At 50.0% G+C, this 17,993-nt stretch overlaps 1 protein-coding gene across 2 annotated transcripts in view; it reads right to left on the bottom strand.

Moving 5' to 3' along the window:
- The window catches only part of glg1b (golgi glycoprotein 1b), a gene marked incomplete at its 5' end in the record, with an annotated part of 83,206 nt that extends 65,632 nt beyond the window's left edge, over positions 1-17,574 (bottom strand). Inside the window, one exon of one of the 2 annotated variants that reach the window (XM_084437185.1) lies at positions 17,260-17,574. In XM_084437185.1, the coding sequence (XP_084293311.1) occupies positions 17,260-17,571 (312 nt within the window). The remainder of the gene's footprint in view (positions 1-17,259) is intronic. The other variant, XM_084437184.1, reaches the window with a different exon arrangement.
- Between the last annotated feature and the right edge of the window lie 419 nt (positions 17,575-17,993).

The raw sequence follows: 17,993 nt of genomic DNA on the forward strand, positions 1-17,993 counted from the left end.
GCCCACTTCCGGCTTTAGGCCTGGGCCCAGTACCCCCTTGCCCTCACCCTAACCCGGGTCCGTATCCTCTTCCTACCTCCACCCTACCCCTGACCCCTGCCTCTACCTGGACCCAGGCACATTCACGCACACACAGACGTACACCAGTGTTTGCCATGTCTCTCCTATGATGTTATTAGCCTCTCTTACTCTGAAAATGTAATTTAATGTTATTTATTGCTTTATAAATGTTCTTAGCCGGTAGACAAACATACTCCAGGAGCTTGCTCGATCGCCTTGTTGAGAGGGGTCAGGGAAGAATTTTTACAGCTCACTTATCTGGCCCCCGGGTGATTACTGTTTTTTTGCTTCCCTCTGGAATATGTAGGGGTGGGTCGTATGCCCACCTCCCTTGTTCTCTGTAAAGCGCATTGTGTTGCCTCTGGGTATGAAATACGCTATACAAATAAAGCTTTGATTGATTGATTGATTCTGGACCTTCAGGAAATATTCTCTATCTGAACCTCTTTGAATTTTGATTGCATACCCCTACTCTACATGAATGTACCACACACTGCGGTTCTGTTAGTAGTGGCTAAATACTTACAGAGCAACAAAAAAAAACGCAGAGCAAAGGCTGACTGAGCATGCTTAGAGTCATTATTTGCTTTCGCCTCCAGCTCTTACAACGCACGAAAAGCTGACAGCTGCAAATACCGTTTGAAAACCAGGCCAGGGCGCCAGTTAGCTACCCAGGGTCCAGCTAGCTACCCAGGGCCCAGCTAGCTACCCAGGGCTACCCAGGGCCCAGCTAGCTACCCAGGGCACAGGCAACTACCCAGGGCTACCCAGGGTCCAGCTAGCTACCCAGGGCTATCCAGGGCCCAGCTAGCTACCCAGGGCTACCCAGGGCCCAGCTAGCTACCCAAGGCCATGGTTCACTGGAGAAGTAAAGGTTGTGATAAGGAGAGTAACCTAGAGTAGAGAGGAGCACCGCTTCCTCCTTGTACTGCCTTGATAACTCTTCACGTGGACCAAATTGACAGCCTTTAAACTGGATGACCCCGGACTCCTGAACACACACACACACACACACACACACACGCACACACACACGCACACACACACGCGCACGCACACACGCACGCACACACGCACGCACACACGCACGCACACACGCACGCACACACGCAGGCACACACTACACACACACTACACACATGCAGCCAGGCACAAACACCATCACCTGCCTCTGAAAACCCCACACTTCTTCTGACATTCAGAGGAGGCAGCTGTCAGTCAAATCGTATCCATACCAGAGGGAAGCAACACACACAGACACACAGACAAGCACACATAAACACACACACACACACAGCTAGCCTAGCACTGCCAAGCATAGCCTACACCAGGCAGGGACGTCATTTTGCTGTGTTGTATCATACAATACATAACCAATTTCATGTTAATTTACAGTAAAAGGGACAGTGCACTTCAATCAACATTTCCAGACCTCATTTTCATCTGTAGTCCGGAGGCCGGTCAAGCACTACAATACAAAACAATACAACAGAATGCAAAAGCCCTTACACAAGCCAGGGTAACGATGAGGGGGGTAGCAGGATGTTAGGAAGGTGAAACCCTCCATCAACAAGACTCTAATCCAGTTGGAAGTCAGGGACAGAGGGTCATGGAGAGGGTACTGATTACCAGAGGAACGTGACTCAGTACTGGATGGTCAACCTGGGCTGGCCTTAGGACCGTTCTAAACAGCAGGAAAAGGCAACGGTACTAGCCAGCTGGACACGACAGGAATAAGGCCTGAATACCTTCACCCATTGCTGTTGACTTATGCTTATTTGTTTAAAGCTGCAGCACATGGTGGTGACTTGGTAAATGGTAAGACTTGTAATGGAGAGGAAGCTCCTCGGTTGTGTAGACTGCTGCTACTGACTCTGGGTAGCCATTCGCTCTCACAGTAGCAGGTGAATGACGTCACAGTGTCCGTGTCATCACCTTGATTGTTCCCAGCTTTCGCGTCCGCCCAGTCACAGAACAGAAGTTACAGACTGCAGCTTTAAACAGGCCTTAAGTGATTGGGATAAGGTCTCAACTGCTGGGATCATGAATTGTGGTTTTTACATGTGTGACAGAACTCATACCTTCTAAGAGCGAACACTGCTTCTTATTCCAGCAGACATTTTAAATTAATCACCGGAATCAATAATGTGAGACATGCGTTCTCACAGTCAAAGGCTAGAGACCCTTCCCTCCACTCCGCACACACAGATGGCGGTGACGCACGCAGTGCCCCCGTCACCGCCACAAGACAAATTATCCCACCACTTTAATTAACATCATTACAGCGTCGGCTCTCTGTGGAAGACATGTGAGACGACTGAGGAACCAGCATCATTTGCATAAATGCACGGTACAAAATCATACCCCATATCTCTGTTCAAAAACACACCGTACACAACACACCTCATATCTCTGTTCAAAAACACACCGTACACAATCACACCCCATATCTCTGTTCAAAAACACACCGTACACAATCACACCCCATATCTCTGTTCAAAAACATACCGTACACAATCACACCCCATATCTATGTTCAAAAACACACCGTACACAATCACACCCCATATCTCTGTTCAAAAACACACCGTACACAACACACCCGATATCTCTGTTCAAAAACACACCGTACACAATCACACCCCATATCTACGTTCAAAAACACACCGTACACAATCACACCCCATATCTACGTTCAAGAACACAGGCTGTTATTCTGCAGCAGAGAGAAAACAGGATCAATCCGCGAAAAAAAAAAAAAAAACTGAACGGGCTGGAAAATAGTGGTTGTTTGTTGCTCTTTGTCATCAAATTCCCGTCATCCAGCAGAGCCCGATAGGAGCTGAAGCACAAGGCCAACGCACAACCCCACTGGAGAGAGGGAGACAGCGCTTTTAATAGCTCATCAGAGCCTAGAATCCGTCTGCCTACCCAGAGTGACACCGGCGGGAGAGGGGGAACATCCCGGGCAGACGCATGCACGCTCATATACCCATACCAGGAATACCTGCTCTGTTGCCAGTGGCTGCCGTTACCGCCACATGAGACACACGGACACACCCCAGTATGCGGCCCTCCCTAAGCCCAGCCCATACCACCAACATGACAGGCTGCGCTACGAGGCGTAGGGCTAACGAGCTAGCTGCTGCCCGGCTAACGTAAAGTCCATGTTAGGGGCTAATAGCTAGTCCTCACTTCCAGCTAAAATGCTGGGAATCAACTGGGAAGTTGGAAGGAAAGAGAAAAAGGTTGAAATATAAAAAGAAAAGAAAAAAAGTGACAGTTACTGTGACGTTTGAGGAGTGTGAGTGTCAGAGGGCAATCGAATGTGTGATAGCAAGACAAGGGTGTGCATGACTTGACCCAGACAGCCATGAGGGCAGCGGACGTGCCAGTGGGAGTGCCAGCTCCTCCCCGGGGATGTGTGTGGTGAGGAGAGTGACCGTCTGAGAGTCTGACCTATCACACCACCACACACTGTCCTCACATTCCCTTTTCCCTCTTTTCTCTCCCTTTCTCCGGCCTCTCCCTTCGCTCCCTCTCTCCTGGATGACAGACGACAGATGACAGATGAGAACATCACAGCAGTGCTGTTCCCAGCATGCCCATTAATCACTCCAGGGTTGCCCACTGTGAGGTCCATCAGTTGGGGCTCACGACCCATGTCATCATGCCTCAGTGTCCCTTTAACTGTCAGCTAAAATGCCAGGCGCGTTCATAGATGATGTTAATGGCTGTAGTGGCTGAAACCTGCAGCTCTGTGGAAGAAAGTTAATGGGATGCGTCATTGCTGCTCTGACTCACATGCTAATGGCCACAAATCTAATCACTGGCAGTCAATATCCACAATTCCACGACCCAAGCCTGTAAAGATCTGGCCTATTTAGCGTGGTCAAACCCAGCAGGAAAAAAAGCGTGGCCATGGTCTACTGCTGGAGAGAATGACCACGTAGGCCTAGGCCCCAGATGCTGTCATCAGATCCCTTTCATACGGTACTCAACGCCATTTCAAATAGAGTCAGACGCCATGTAAGCCGAGGTGCTGAGTCTGAGGGCTCAGGCCGTCTTATACAGAGATGACAATAGTTCTGGAGAATCCCTGGCCAGGGGCCAGCAGCTGTAGGAGCCGCTGCCCACCCAGTCATGTACAAACAAACGTATTCTGACAGGGAGACTCTGGACAGCAGCCGCCTCCCCTCCGATTGATCCGTTCTTGTGAAGATGAGATGCTACAGGCCGAGTCGCTTGTCTGTGTAGCACAGTATAGGCCACTTTGTTGTGGGTTTCTTTCTACCGCTACATTTGTCGAAGGTTTAAACAAGGGCTTAGACAGAGGCAACTGATGAGACAGATGTAGTCTTTACAGTGTGGGTCACATCCTGAAATAGCGGCACTGTGGTCTTCCTGCCATCTCTAAGGCCCAATGTTCATCAGGGGCAGCTGTGGCTCAGGAGGTCGAGCGGGTCGTCCGATGATCGCAGGGTTGGCGGTTCGAATCCCAGCTCCTCCCTCCTGCGACATGTCTAAGTGTTCTTGGGCAAGACGCTGAACGTCAAATCGCTCACCTTGCATGACAGCTGCCGTCATTGGTGTGTGAACATGTGTGTGAATGGGTGAATTTCAGGCCATTGTAAAGCGCTTTAAGGTAGAAAGGCGCTATATAAGTGCAGTCCAGTTACCATTTATCTTCTGCAACGATTAGGTTTCAGCTGGTTGGGCCACAGAGAGAGGTACGGTATAAACACAGGAGAGGCAGAGTAGGGTCTTTCAGAGGATTCAGTGCTCTCTACTTCAATTAGTGTTGTCACAATACCAAAATTATGACTTCGATACGATACCTGCCCAAAATATCTCGATACCGAAACGATACCACGGTGAAAATCTAAAACGTAGAAAAAAATTGAATAATAACATCTTTCTGATGGGGAGTTAAAGAATATGTGAGACAGCCAAGTTCAAATACCTTCTAGTAAAGTTAGCTAACTGCTTGCTCCTGCAGAAAGCAGTGTCCGTGAGCTTCTGTGGTGGACTAAACCATTTTGTACATTTTGTTAAGGGGTGTGTAGGAGGCTCAACTATTTAGGGGATTAAAGATCAGTCTCTCAGACTATATTTTCAATCAATTTTAATTTAGTTATGACACTGACTCATTCATTAGAAATGACAGAAATACAGACAAAATCACAGGGGTGGCACCTGGGCCACCCCCTAGAATCACCTGTCTGGTCGCGAGACTAGACATGTCCAATCGACAGGGAGAGCCTGGATGTACACCATGGGCGTGGTCAGGTGATTGACACATACAACACACGCCAGTCTAATGATAAAGGCTTTATCGTTAGAGTGGTGTGTTTTGGGAAAGGGCAAAAGCGCAGTCTAATGACAAAAGTGCAAGCACACTGTTATGATAAACGCGCACTCTAATGATAAACGCGCACTCTAATGATAAAAGCACACACTAATGATAAAAGCACACTCTAATGATAAAAGTGCAGTTTACTGATAAAAGCACACTCTAATGATAAAAGCACACTTTTAATGATAAAAGCGCACTCAAATGATAAAAGTGCAGTTTAACGATTAATGTAATGAATAATTGAATTTGATTGCATTTGATTGCATTTGAATCATTCACACATTTAATTTGATTGCATTTTAATTGATCACACATTTAATTAAATTGCATTTTAATCGACAACATTTTTATTAATTAATTTTTGTTACTTCCACCCCTCATAAAATATCCTTCGGTTGCATACAGTACTGGTGTTGCTGCTGTGTGTATCTTATCTTCTATCTTATCTTGTTTTCGCGTGTGTAAATACATGGGAGTGAATGCAACTGACGGCTAACTATGGCTCATGCGAAAACAACAGCAGTGAAAAACAATCAGAGTCTGGTAATGATGAGTTTTAACCCCGATAGTGTATCAGACTGTTATTTTGACTATTTCGGTTCTTGAAGAGGTGTTTTTACAGCGAACTTTTAACATTGAAGTCAACGGGCACTTCCGCATCCGCACCCCAGACTGACCAATATGGCTGCCAGGTGAATAAGGCGAATAGCCTACAAACAAACACGGCTTCACTGTCGCATGAACACGACTCAATATATACGGCTCTTATTAAAATACTGTCTTTCTTAAAGTATCGATACTTTAAATTTGGGTATTGTACTAGTCTGGGACCTTTCTCGTTCGGTGTCGTTTCGCAGGTCTAGAGCGGAAGCGCGATGACGCATCGCATAATACACCCATGATAATCCTCCGGTCTGGACCGGAAGACGAACAGTTGTTGTAATGTTTTTACTGTAGGCTGCACATGGTGAAGTGTCGAGTAGATAACATGCAACACTAACTTCAATAGAGACTCACTAAATTGGCCTTGCTCACAATGGGCCAGATGCATGAAAGATCTTCCATATATACTGCGCTCACACTACAGGATGTTTGGGCCAATTTCACACTACAGGATTTTTGGGTGCCCAATGTCTGCATTTGCAATTTTCATAAAAGCGTGGTTCATAACATAATATTATGTACCACATTAAATCAAATATCATTTTTCTGAGCACTCGTCTAGTTCTGTGAAGTGGAAAGTTATCAGATTTAGACTACAAATGTGGGAGGCCGACCACTGAGCACCCTCTTTCACTATCAATGAGCAATTTCCTTTTCAATCTTCCTGAGATGTGTTTCCAGCAGCTTCTGCTGCTGCAGTGATTGATAGATAGATTAAAGATAGATTTCCTATATTGGGCCATGAAGTTAAGATTCGGCCACTTCAGGCTGAGCACATTCTGCACTTCTCTCCTATTCCCAGCCTCGCACAAACGCAAGAGGGAAATGGTAATGTGCTTCAGGAAGAGTCTCTTCCATCTCCCAGTTCACTCCCAATGCTGAAGCATCCTTTGTACTGGCTACCGACTGGGATTGAAGAGGTGAGGCCAAGATTTTTTTTTTGCCCACTGGCAGCTCAGTCATTTTGCTGAACCCTGACCTGTACCACAGCCAGGCCATTTCCTGTCCTCTTCATCACTCTTCCTCCTGTGTGAGAGTTGGCCACATTCGTCTCCACTGTTGCCCAGGGTGAATTCTGGAACTCTCTCTGTGGAATTTCAATACTTCTCCTTTTACCCTCCATTCAATAAAGCTAATTATTATGAGAAAATCATCCACTCTCTCCCTCCTGTTCGCTCGCTCACTCATATTCCCCTCAAGCCCTCGAGTGTCTCGGCCGTCTCTTCCTTCTTTTCCAGAAATTATGGCTTTATGGACCAGCCACACCTGGTCGGTCAAAGCACATCGTTTCTAAGCTGAAAGAACTTGATGAACATCCAGTGTCGGTGCCAGAAACAGCAGAGGCCAGGGCTGTCACAACCGCTGCCAAGCTCCTTCTCTCTATAACGTGTTGCCCTATTTGATGTGAGTCATACAGTTTTGATTGATGACAGCCATTCCAGCAGCCACACAACAGCGAGAGCGCTTCTCAAGCGAGGACGTTTCCATCTCAGGTTACTGGGGTATACAAAGGAAGAGAGAGAAAGAGGGAGTCTGACAAACGGCAAGACACAATCTCCTCAGCCAACTGAACCGAGCTCAGCTCCTCTACACGTCAACTCTGTGACAGCATCCTCCTCCCGAGGACTGTATTGTGCTCTAAACACACACTGCAGTAACACACAGCAGGCCGGTGCTAAACTGGAACTCAACTCGCTTGTTTGCCGGCACAGTGTCAGTTCAGTAACACTAACCCAGGGTTGGCTTTGAGCTTGAGCCTGTTGGGACCACATTTCTCACAGTATTAGCGTAGCACTGGGTCTCTATTCCAAAGAAAGGTGTCAGTGATAAGATAAGCCTGAATTCATGTCATCAGGTGAAGTGAGGACACACACAACTACTCTGCTCTAGTCCAGGCGCATGACTATTCAACTTTTTAAATACAATACAGTATATTGCATTAGGCTAGCTAGTGCTACTGTACAGGCACTTGTCGACAGAAAAAGTACAGTTTCAGGCCTGAATAAACCTGTCGCCCTTATTGGCCCAAAATAATGCAAACCCAGCACTCTGCCATGACAAAGAGAGGCATCTGAACTCTTCACGCCGCTGAGATTGTTTAGTCTGGAGCGTGCTGCGTGTTTAGACTGCTTTCACCACCACCAAAACACCACAGCTGTGCCAGCCAGGGGCGTCTCTTCCACAGCTCAGCTGGAGCTCCACATGTCAGCGTCCGGGTTTCCAGTCAGAGGCTGAGGAATGTGCGGTAGTCAAGCTTCGGAACAGCTCTCAGAAGCCCGGGCCTCAGCGGAGAACCAAGGCAGAGCAATTAAGAGAATGGAGCGGCTGCAAGCAGATAAACGGCTTTTGGAACTAGGTTAATAAAACTGTAAATAGGGGGAATGATTTGGTATGGAATAGGTCCTAATGTGAAAAGGACTGACTCGTAAAGTAGGACGTCTAGGCTATCTCCTGGTGCTCTGGCAAGCTGGTGCATGGTGGAATATCTAGCAAAATCTAGTTGCAGCAATGTGTGGAATGCGTCAAGAAAAGGTCAGATTTCTGATCATTATTCTGTGTCAGGCTGTGGGCTTGTTTAAAGAACATAGGGGAATTACATATTAAAGGAGTAGTAAAGGGAAAATGTATGTTTAGCCCTGTTTTAAGGTTACTTATGATCATATACAATGGTTCAGATCAAAACGTTGACAAAGTTAGCATTTTCGAGAAAGTTGATAATTGCTCTACCACCGTTTTGAGGGTGTAATTGGTGTCCGTTGGTGTTCTGACATCAAATTCGCCGCAAAGTATGAATCCTGTAGGGTTTTATTGATCATTTTATGAAATCCATTGACTTGTATTGAAGTGACCGTTGTAGATGTGTAGATCAATCCGCAGAGGGGATTCAGGAAGCGGAACTACTTACGGTAGCTATTATTATTGTTTATGTTGCTAGGCTACCTAGTTTGCGGAAGTTTACACACGTATGTGCTGCGACTAAATAGTTATATGCTAAATATTTAAAAAAGCCTTTCCAGATGAACTAGAATCTTACTTTATGGTGAATTATATGTCAGAACGCCAACTAACACCTAGGTGAGTTTCTTGTCTTTGAAATCGAGAGTTTAACATGTTTTGAATGATTTTTCAAGATGCCCATCCACATCCATTGTATGACCAAAACGGTGGTAGAGCAATTATCAACTTTCTCGAAAATGCTAGCTTTGTCAACGTTTTGATCTGAACCATTGTATATGATCATAAGTAACCTTACAACAGGGCTAAACATGCATTTTCCCTTTACTACTCCTTTAAGGAATGAAAACATTTTGACTTTTCTTCCCCGTCTTGATTCACTGTCCAGTTCTAGAATCTAAAATGGCAGCCCCTCCCTACAGTCCAGATGTTTCTCTGATTAACCCCACCTCCCGTGAAAGGGTCTGGGCTCCAGAGAGACAGTGTGGACATACAGTGAACTCAAGGATTGAAAACAAGACAGCTGAAGTCCCCGAGAGCTGAATCATCCTCCCCCACCCTCTCCTTCTGAGGCGCTGAGACACTGCATCACTCTCCAGGTCGACATCGCTGAGGTGAAATGCCTTATTCTCATTCTAATCACTGCTGCCACCTCGCCGATAGCCTGAGAAGAACACAAGACACACACACACACACACACACGGCAGTGTACCACTTTCATCTGAGAGGCAACGCTGAAGGTGGGCAGCCCTGACAGCCCGTCTGGGAATTGAAATACAGACTGACTACAAGAGGGATTCACCCCATCTTCCCCCTGTCCAACGTACCCCCCTCTCTCCCTAGCCGTGATGTAATGGATCTCAAACAGGTCCAAATGATCAATAGTGGAGCGCGCCACTTGCTCTGTGTTTGGGGGGTGGGGCGAGGTGGGGCTGGGGTCAGGTAGGGCAGGAACTGACATTTCAAAAGGGCTTCAGACATGGTTTTGAATCAGGTAGAGAGATGGACTTGAATATGAACTGGTCCGCGTGTCTCTGGGGTGCCTGGGGCCGGGGTAGGGCTGGGGAAGGTGTGGAGTGCGATCGATTTGGAATCGAGCCAGAGTCAGCCAGCTTACTGTCTCTTTGTTCACGTCCTCTAATAGGACGAGCCCCGGGAGCAAGCCTGCGGCGCCGGCGCCCTCTCCTTCTTCATCAGACCCGCCCGCTCCTCCGCCGACATTGAGACGGATCGCCGCGGCGAGGGGGGTGCACCGGGAGGGGCGGGCGCCGCGGAGCAATAGCGAGGGAGCGTAGGAAACCATCCATCCCCGGAGGGACGAGGGCATATGCTGGGACGGGGAGATAAGACTGAAATCAGAGCCGCGTGGTAGCGCGCGAGCGTGTGTGTGCGCGCAAGCGTTTGTGTGTGTGTGTCAGCGAGTGTCCTTATCAGACCGTCTATTCTCCAGCCAAGTAAACATCTCCGTCTAGCCTGACGCAGGGCTCGGCTCGGTAGTCGACGTGTTGAAGCCGAGCCAGGTGAGCACGGGGAGTGAGGCGGTTGAATTTCCTCTCCAGCACACTCACACCCACGCAACCATGGAACACCCTGGGCTTGTTTATAGCCTTGCCTTCCCGATCCACATTCACAGGCCTCCGGAACGAACACAGGCCTCAAGTGACAAGCTGAATCCATGCCTATCCACCCCCAGTAAGAAAAGAAGACATGTTTCAGCCAAAGCATACATATATATATATGGTCAAATGCTAATTTGAACAGCTGGGAACACAGTGGCCTTGCACGCCGAAATACAGGGTCGCCTGTAGAAGCTAAGAACAGGGAAGGGGGGTATCCAATCAGAGAGTCACTAATGATCATATCAAACCCACAATCCCCATGGTGCGACCTGTTCTGCCCTCGCTAGTTAGCCGACGCTTTGAAAAACTCCCACACACCTCCAGCAGTCTGTAATCATGCAAATGGAGATGAGATATCCACAGTCACACATTTAACAAGGCAATTAGAAGTCCACCAGTGCCGGGCAGCTGAGGAGACCTACTGGCTGTGAGGAGAACGCTGACGTCATCAGCACAACTTCTGATGTCTCTAAACCAACGACATGTCTTGTTACGCCTCGGTGCCGTCAGGTTCAACTGCCTCCAACAGTCCTCCTCTCCTCTCCTCTCCTCTCCTCTCCTCTCCTCTCCTCTCCTCTCCTCTCCTCTCCTCTCCTCTCCTCTCCTCTCCTCTCCTCTCCTCTCCTCTCCTCTCCTCTCCTCTCCCCTCCCCTCCTCTCCCCTCCCCTCCTCTCCCCTCCCCTCCTCTCCTCTCCTCTCCTCTCCTCTCCTCTCCTCTCCTCTCCCCTCCTCTCCTCTCCTCTCCTCTCCTCTCCCCTCCCCTCCCCTCCTCTCCTCTCCTCTCCTCTCCTCTCCTCTCCTCTCCTCTCCTCTCCTCTTCCCTCCTCTCCCCTCCCCTCCCCTCCCCTCCCCTCCTCTCCTCCACACGGTCATGATTTGACTTCATCCTCCATGATCAAAAGGAAAGAGGAAATCACTGAGCAAAACATTAATAAATGATTCAGTGATATCCCGGGTCTAACACCTGTTCCTCCTCAACAGAACAACAACAGGCGCTCAGCTGCGTATGAATGTTTGACGGCGGGCTGATTAAGAGAGGCGGAAGGGAGAGAGACGGGGGGCTTCTTTATTTCTGACTCTGTCAGAGGGAGCGGCCGGGACGATCAGGTTTCGTGGCCTGCGGCAGTCCTGCTGGGGGGGGGATCAGTTTGCGGGACCACGCGGTCCGGGCTGGCGCTGACCTAGGCCAGGGCGCCGCGGGCCGCCGACCGCCGTCCCGCTGATGGGAGCCACCGCCGCAGGAAATGAAACGTGACACCGCCGGCGATGAAGGAGAGGGGGGAGAGAGGGAGGGAGGAGACAGGAGGGCAGAGGAGAGGACAGAGGGAGGAAGATGAGGGCAGAGGGAGTGAGTTAGGAAAGAGGAGGCCAGAGGAGGAGCAGAGAGAGAGGGAGGAAGAGGAGGGCAGAGGAAGAGGGGAGAGAGGGAGGGGGAAGAGAGAGAGTATGGCCGGCGTGAACGGGGATAATGAAATGTAACAGTTTTGAGGAGAAGAGAAGTGCCCCCCTCCCTTCCACAGTGTTGCCCCGATAGGGCTGCTGCTCTCTTCCTCCGCTCCATTCGGGCCCCGGTAGCGAGCGGCGCAGCAGCGGGTCTAAACACAGTCTATTAGTCTCCTAGCCTCCCAGCCTCCTAGCCTCCCAGCCTCCTAGTCTCCTAGTCTCCTAGCCACCTAGTCTCCCAGCCTCCTAGCCTCCCAGCCTCCTAGTATCCTAGCCTCCTAAACACAGCCCCACGTCTGCTGTGACCGGGCTGCTACAGCAGCACACTGAGAGACCGGCCTTCTGACGGAAAGTAAATGGAGCATTTATTTTATAGTTCATGGATCCTGATTAGGGATGCACCGATTGCAAAATTCTGGGCCGATGCAGATGTTTAAAATAACGATCCAGCCGATGTTTATTGAATTTAATTTTTATTCCCCCTTTTGTGCCAGGGAAACAAAGAAATTAAGTGTTTGGTTCCAAAACGCCGATTTTTATTTCACTTTAATTTGAAAGCAAACTACACGTGCGTTCGCGGCGTTACGTCACGGATCTTCGGATCTTTTGCCATCGGTGAATGTAATTTTATTTGCCGATGGGCCGATGGCGGTCAACAAGGCCAACATCAGCCGATGCCGATGTTCGGCCGATGCATCGGTGCATCCCTAATCCTGATGGGTAAAAAAACAATCCCACCCCCCCCCCCAAAAAAAAAAAAATCAGGCCTCAGCTTCGCTTCCAGGCTGCAGCGAGACCGTTGAGGAGGCATTTTCTTCAGCTCTCTGCTGCGGCCTGTGAATTTTTGCCGTCAACTCTGAGCCCATCAGCGCCACGACCAACGGTGATGACGTTAACTGGGAAACAGAGTGGCAGGCGCTTATTCAAAATAGCTGTTGTCCAGTCACACAAAAGGGATCTAGCTTCCAGAGAGCACTGCAGTGACTCAGTATCAGGTTGTCCAGCTTGCTGCCCCCATTAACAGCATTCTGAACCTAAACAATAAGCCCATAGAAGCTCAGTCCACAGCTCCTGTCAACCATTAGGTTGTAAATGTGGAATAGATGTCCTCTGGCTCATTTAAACACATTAGGGCTTCACAACCGCCTGAGTCAGAGAGCCTGGCAGGAAACACGGATGACTGGATCATCAGATGGAGAACAAGAAGACTTCCCATCAATTTGTGCTCTTGCCATTGACCCTGTTTGTGTGTGTGTATGTGTGTGTGTGTGTGTGTATGTGTGTGTGTGTGTGTGTGCTTGTGCGTGTATATGTGGGGGAGGTTAGAGAGAGAAAGAGAGAGAAAATAAGTATAAGAAGAAAGTAGTCAAGGTTTCACACATCTCTCTTGACCACAACAAAGCACAACACACTCTGATGGCAGGGTGGTGGACCATTCCTCTCTCTCCTCAGAATCCAGCCTCTCAGCCTCCTAGTCTCCTAGCCTCCTAGTCTCCTAGTCTCTTAGCCTCCTAGCCTCCTAGTCTCCTAGCCTCCCAGCCTCCTAGTCTCCTAGCCTCCTAGTCTCCTAGTCTCTTAGCCTCCTAGCCTCCTAGCCTCCTAGCCTCCCAGCCTCCTAGTCTCCTAGCCTCCCAGCCACCTAGTCTACTAGTCTCCTAGCCTCCCAGCCTCCTAGTCTCCCAGCCTCCTAGTCTCCCAGCCTCCTAGCCTCCTAGTCTCCCAGCCTCCTAGTCTCTTAGCCTCCCAGCCTCCTAGTCTCCTAGCCTCCTAGTCTCCTAGTCTCCTAGCCTCCCAGCCTCCTAGTCTCCTAGCCTCCTAGCCACCTAGTCTACTAGTCTCCTAGCCTCCCAGCCTCCTAGTCTCCCAGCCTCCCAGCCTCCTAGTCTCCCAGCCTCCTAGTCTCCTAGCCTCCCAGCCTCCCAGCCTCCTAGCCTCCCAGCCTCCCAGCCTCCTAGCCTCCTAGTCTCCTAGCCTCCTAGTCTCCCAGCCTCCCAGCCTCCCAGCCTCCTAGTCTCCCAGCCTCCCAGCCTCCCAGCCTCCTAGTCTCCTAGCCTCCTAGTCTCCCAGCCTCCCAGCCTCCTAGCCTTCTAGTCTCCCAGCCTCCCAGCCTCCCAGCCTCCCAGCCTCCTAGTCTCCTAGCCTCCTAGTCTTCCAGCCTCCCAGCCTCCTAGCCTCCTAGTCTCCCAGCCTCCTAGTCTCCCAGCCTCCTAGTCTCCTAGTCTCCTAGCCTCCTAGTCTCCTAGCCTCCTAGTCTCCCAGCCTTCTAGTCTCCCAGCCTCCTAGTCTCCTAGCCTCCTAGTCTCTCAGCCTCCTAGTCTCTCAGCCTCCTAGTCTCCCAGCCTCCTAGTATCCTAGCCTCCTAGTCTCCTAGCCTCCTAGCCTCCCAGCCTCCAGATCCCTCGGGGGACCTTCTCCAGATCCGTCACGCTCCAGCCTTTGTTTACTGCGTCGCCGTCCGTCAAGCATCCTGCTCAAAATGCAGATGAGTGCGAGGGAGGCTGACTGGTGCCAGCTCGACTCCGCCACGCAGCAGCTGAGACAGGGGGAGGGGGCCAGGCCCACTGGGCCCTGGTCTGGAGGAGGGGGGAGAGAGGAGAGAGGAGGGGGGAGAGAGGAGAGAGGAGGGGGGAGAGAGGAGAGACCCTGCCTAGAGGAGAAGAGAGAGATTTATAGGAGCCATTTACCTCTTCGGAAGGCCACAGCTGTTACCGAGTCGGAGCGAAGTCATTATTTCAATAATTAGAGTTTCAGTAGCGCCGCGGTGCAGGGAGGTGCTGAAAGCTCTCACATCAGCAAAAGAGCATGGCGCCGAAAAAACAAAGAGCATTACAGCAGGAAAACAAATGTCAAAGCGTTCAAACAATTCTAAACAGCCACTTCAGAGTGAGATGGTTTCCATACCACACGCTGTTTGGTCAAAGCCTGTGCCGCGGCCCGTGTGTGACAGCAAACCGCAGGGTGACGCAGCCACGGGCAACGATGACTGATGACAGCGCTGGTTTAGACAATGGTTTTCTAACAGACCAAGCCGTCTGCTGGCGTGCCGGTGCTGTTGCAGGTCTATCAAGGTTCAAGAAAACCAACGCTCCAAAAGAGAGATAAGCACTCCCCTTAGCGTTAGAGAGAGCAGCAGCCTTGCATTAGGCTAGAATTTGAATAGTGGAGAGATACTGAATCTTAGCAGGATCTGGGTGGAAACCCGATGCAGGAAGGCCGAGCCAAGATTCAAATCTAGCCCACAGTTTCATCCACAAAAGGAACATTATGGCTTCACTCGAAATCCTAGCCAGGAACCCCCCCCCCCCCCCTCCTCTACGCCGCCATCTCATTTGATTAGACTATCAGAGAGGCTCAGACGAAAAGGCCAGCTCCCGGTATGCCTGTCACACAACACAGGACAGAGAAAATTAGGACTCTCTGAAATGGGTCACGAGGCTCATCGGCTAGGCCTAAACATAATCACTCCCCGGCCACGTGGCTGATCATGTCTCTGAGGTGTCGCTGGAAACGCTGCCCTGAGGTGGCTGGTTGGATTTCCACTCCCCTCTAATGGGAGGCCTTCTCCTGGGGATTAGGAGGGGCGTGGAGGGAAACCGAGAGGGTTCCCAGCCTCACTGCTGAGCTCACAGCGTACGGTTCTTCAAACTGGTTTAACTTGTGAGGGAGCAGGAAAGAGGGTGACAGAGAGACACTTTAAGCAAACATAAACACACTTCAGCAGAGCCGTCTGCTCACCCAGCTCTCAGTGAGAAAACTGAATGGGCCTAACTGTCAAACACGACTGAACTGCTGCTTGCTTAAGGGCTTCTCCCCCACCAGATAAGTGATTTTGAGCTTTCAAGCTCCTGAACTTTGCCTTGTGCTCGTTTTATAGAACGGGAGGAAGGACGGTCAAGTGTGAAGTTGAGGGTTATGGGAAAGAGAGAGCATTATGGGAAAGAGAGCAAGCTGACGAGGATATTCTTCGCTTCCTGCGCAGTTAAGACAATAAACATAATTCCATCCAAAATGGCATATTCTTCCCGAAGAGGCCCCTCTGCCCACCGTATCCTATTTAAAGAGAGGACAAGACCTTGCTTGCCCTCAGTTCTGGAGGCCGGCCAAGCAAGACATGATTCAGAGGGTAGCTACTGAACAACCTGTCTGCTACACCAGGAGGGAGGGAGGAAGAGAGAGAGAGAGAGAGAGAGAGAGAGAGAGAGAGAGAGAGAGAGAGAGAGAGAGATGACTCATAAATAGGCTACGGGCTAGTTGTGATTTTCCCCTCGAAAACTTGTAGAAAGGGGGTGGGTGATGCTATGCTATAGCCTACTGCATACACACACAACATGGTGGCGTATCACCATCACACTGACCACCAGCTATAACAGAGGGAGACAAGTCAAATCATTCTGCCCACTTAGAAAAGGGAGAGGGAGCTCTAAATAAATAAATAAAAAGAAAAGAATATGCAGCAAGACAAGAAAGACATGTAGGGTATGCTCAAACTGACACTCTGCTCATCACACATCATGACAGGTACCAAACAGCTGTGGGAGAGCTCTCAATCCTCGTCTGGACTAACCAACCCCAAAGGAGAATGGGAAATACGATGAGGAACAAACAGAAGAACCCTGACCGTCAGCTACAGGAATGCTGTGATTTTTCATTCAGAGCTCCATCTTCCAGAGGGTGGAAACCTCTGTCCTCTGACAGGCGATATTAGCCTCCTCTGTGCTGTAGACAGGGTTTCCACCCCCTGCTGTGCAGACCGGGTGGAGGGGTAGGGAAAGGTGCTTCATGGCATTAACACCAGTTCCAGATGAAAACGCCTGGCTATACTGACCATCTTACCTCCCTTATTGCACTGTCCCCCGGGTTGTAATGCAGGCAGCCCGGTGGCTGATCTCAGTGTCTAATGTGCGTTTGTAAATAATCTCAATTCGCGAGCAGCTTTGCATTGTTCAACAACACTAAAAGCAACACGCAAAACTGTCCAGCCGGACACGTTATGATTCTGATAGTGGATATGATGCAAAATACTCCCACAAAATATATTAGCAAACGGATTGTTTTCGCACAAACTCACACATCCAGCAAAACCTCAACCCAGCTTGCTTTCACCCTATTACTAGACAACAAAACACCCAGCACAGCCTCGCCCAGGCCCCAGCTCTGGCTCACCTCTTTCCTGTCCTGCAAGCACTCCAGCACGGCCAGGTTGTTGCTCCAGTTGTGCTTCGGACAGAGCCGGGTGAGGTCCTCCCGGCAGGCCTCCTCCTCAGCCAGCCTCCACCCGGCGGTCCTCCGAGGCTGCGAGGCCGCGGCAGCCCCGTCTTTCACCGGGACCGCGGCTCCGTTCAGCACAGGAGCGTTCTGTTGGTTACCGGGTCCAGTTCCGATTCCATTATTTGCTTTCAGTCCTTGAATCGTACTAATGCAGAATGACACAGACATTAAGAGCAGGAGCAGCTGAACACGTCCACACGACGCCATCTTCGGGGAGGTTGGTGTTGCAAAGCGGCGGTGCGCTCCTCCTGCTCGTCTGCGTGCGCTGCGCGCAGTGGGCGCGCTGGGAAATAGATCCAGGAATACTAGAGACACGGCTCGCTGGGAAATAGATCCAGGGCTACTAGACACGGCTCGCTGGGAAATAGATCCAGGAATACTAGAGAGACACGGCTCGCTGGGAAATAGATCCAGGAATACTAGAGACACGGCTCGCTGGGAAATAGATCCAGGAATACTAGAGACACGGTAGACTTCTGTGGGAAATAGATCCAGGGCTACTAGAGACACGGCTCGCTGGGAAATAGATCCAGGGCTACTAGAGACACGGCTCGCTGGGAAATAGATCCAGGGCTACTAGAGACGGTAGACTTCTGTGGGAAATAGATCCAGGAATACTAGAGACACGG

Source organism: Borostomias antarcticus, assembly GCF_949987555.1.
Source record: "Borostomias antarcticus genome assembly, chromosome: 4".
NCBI lineage: Eukaryota > Metazoa > Chordata > Actinopteri > Stomiiformes > Stomiidae > Borostomias > Borostomias antarcticus.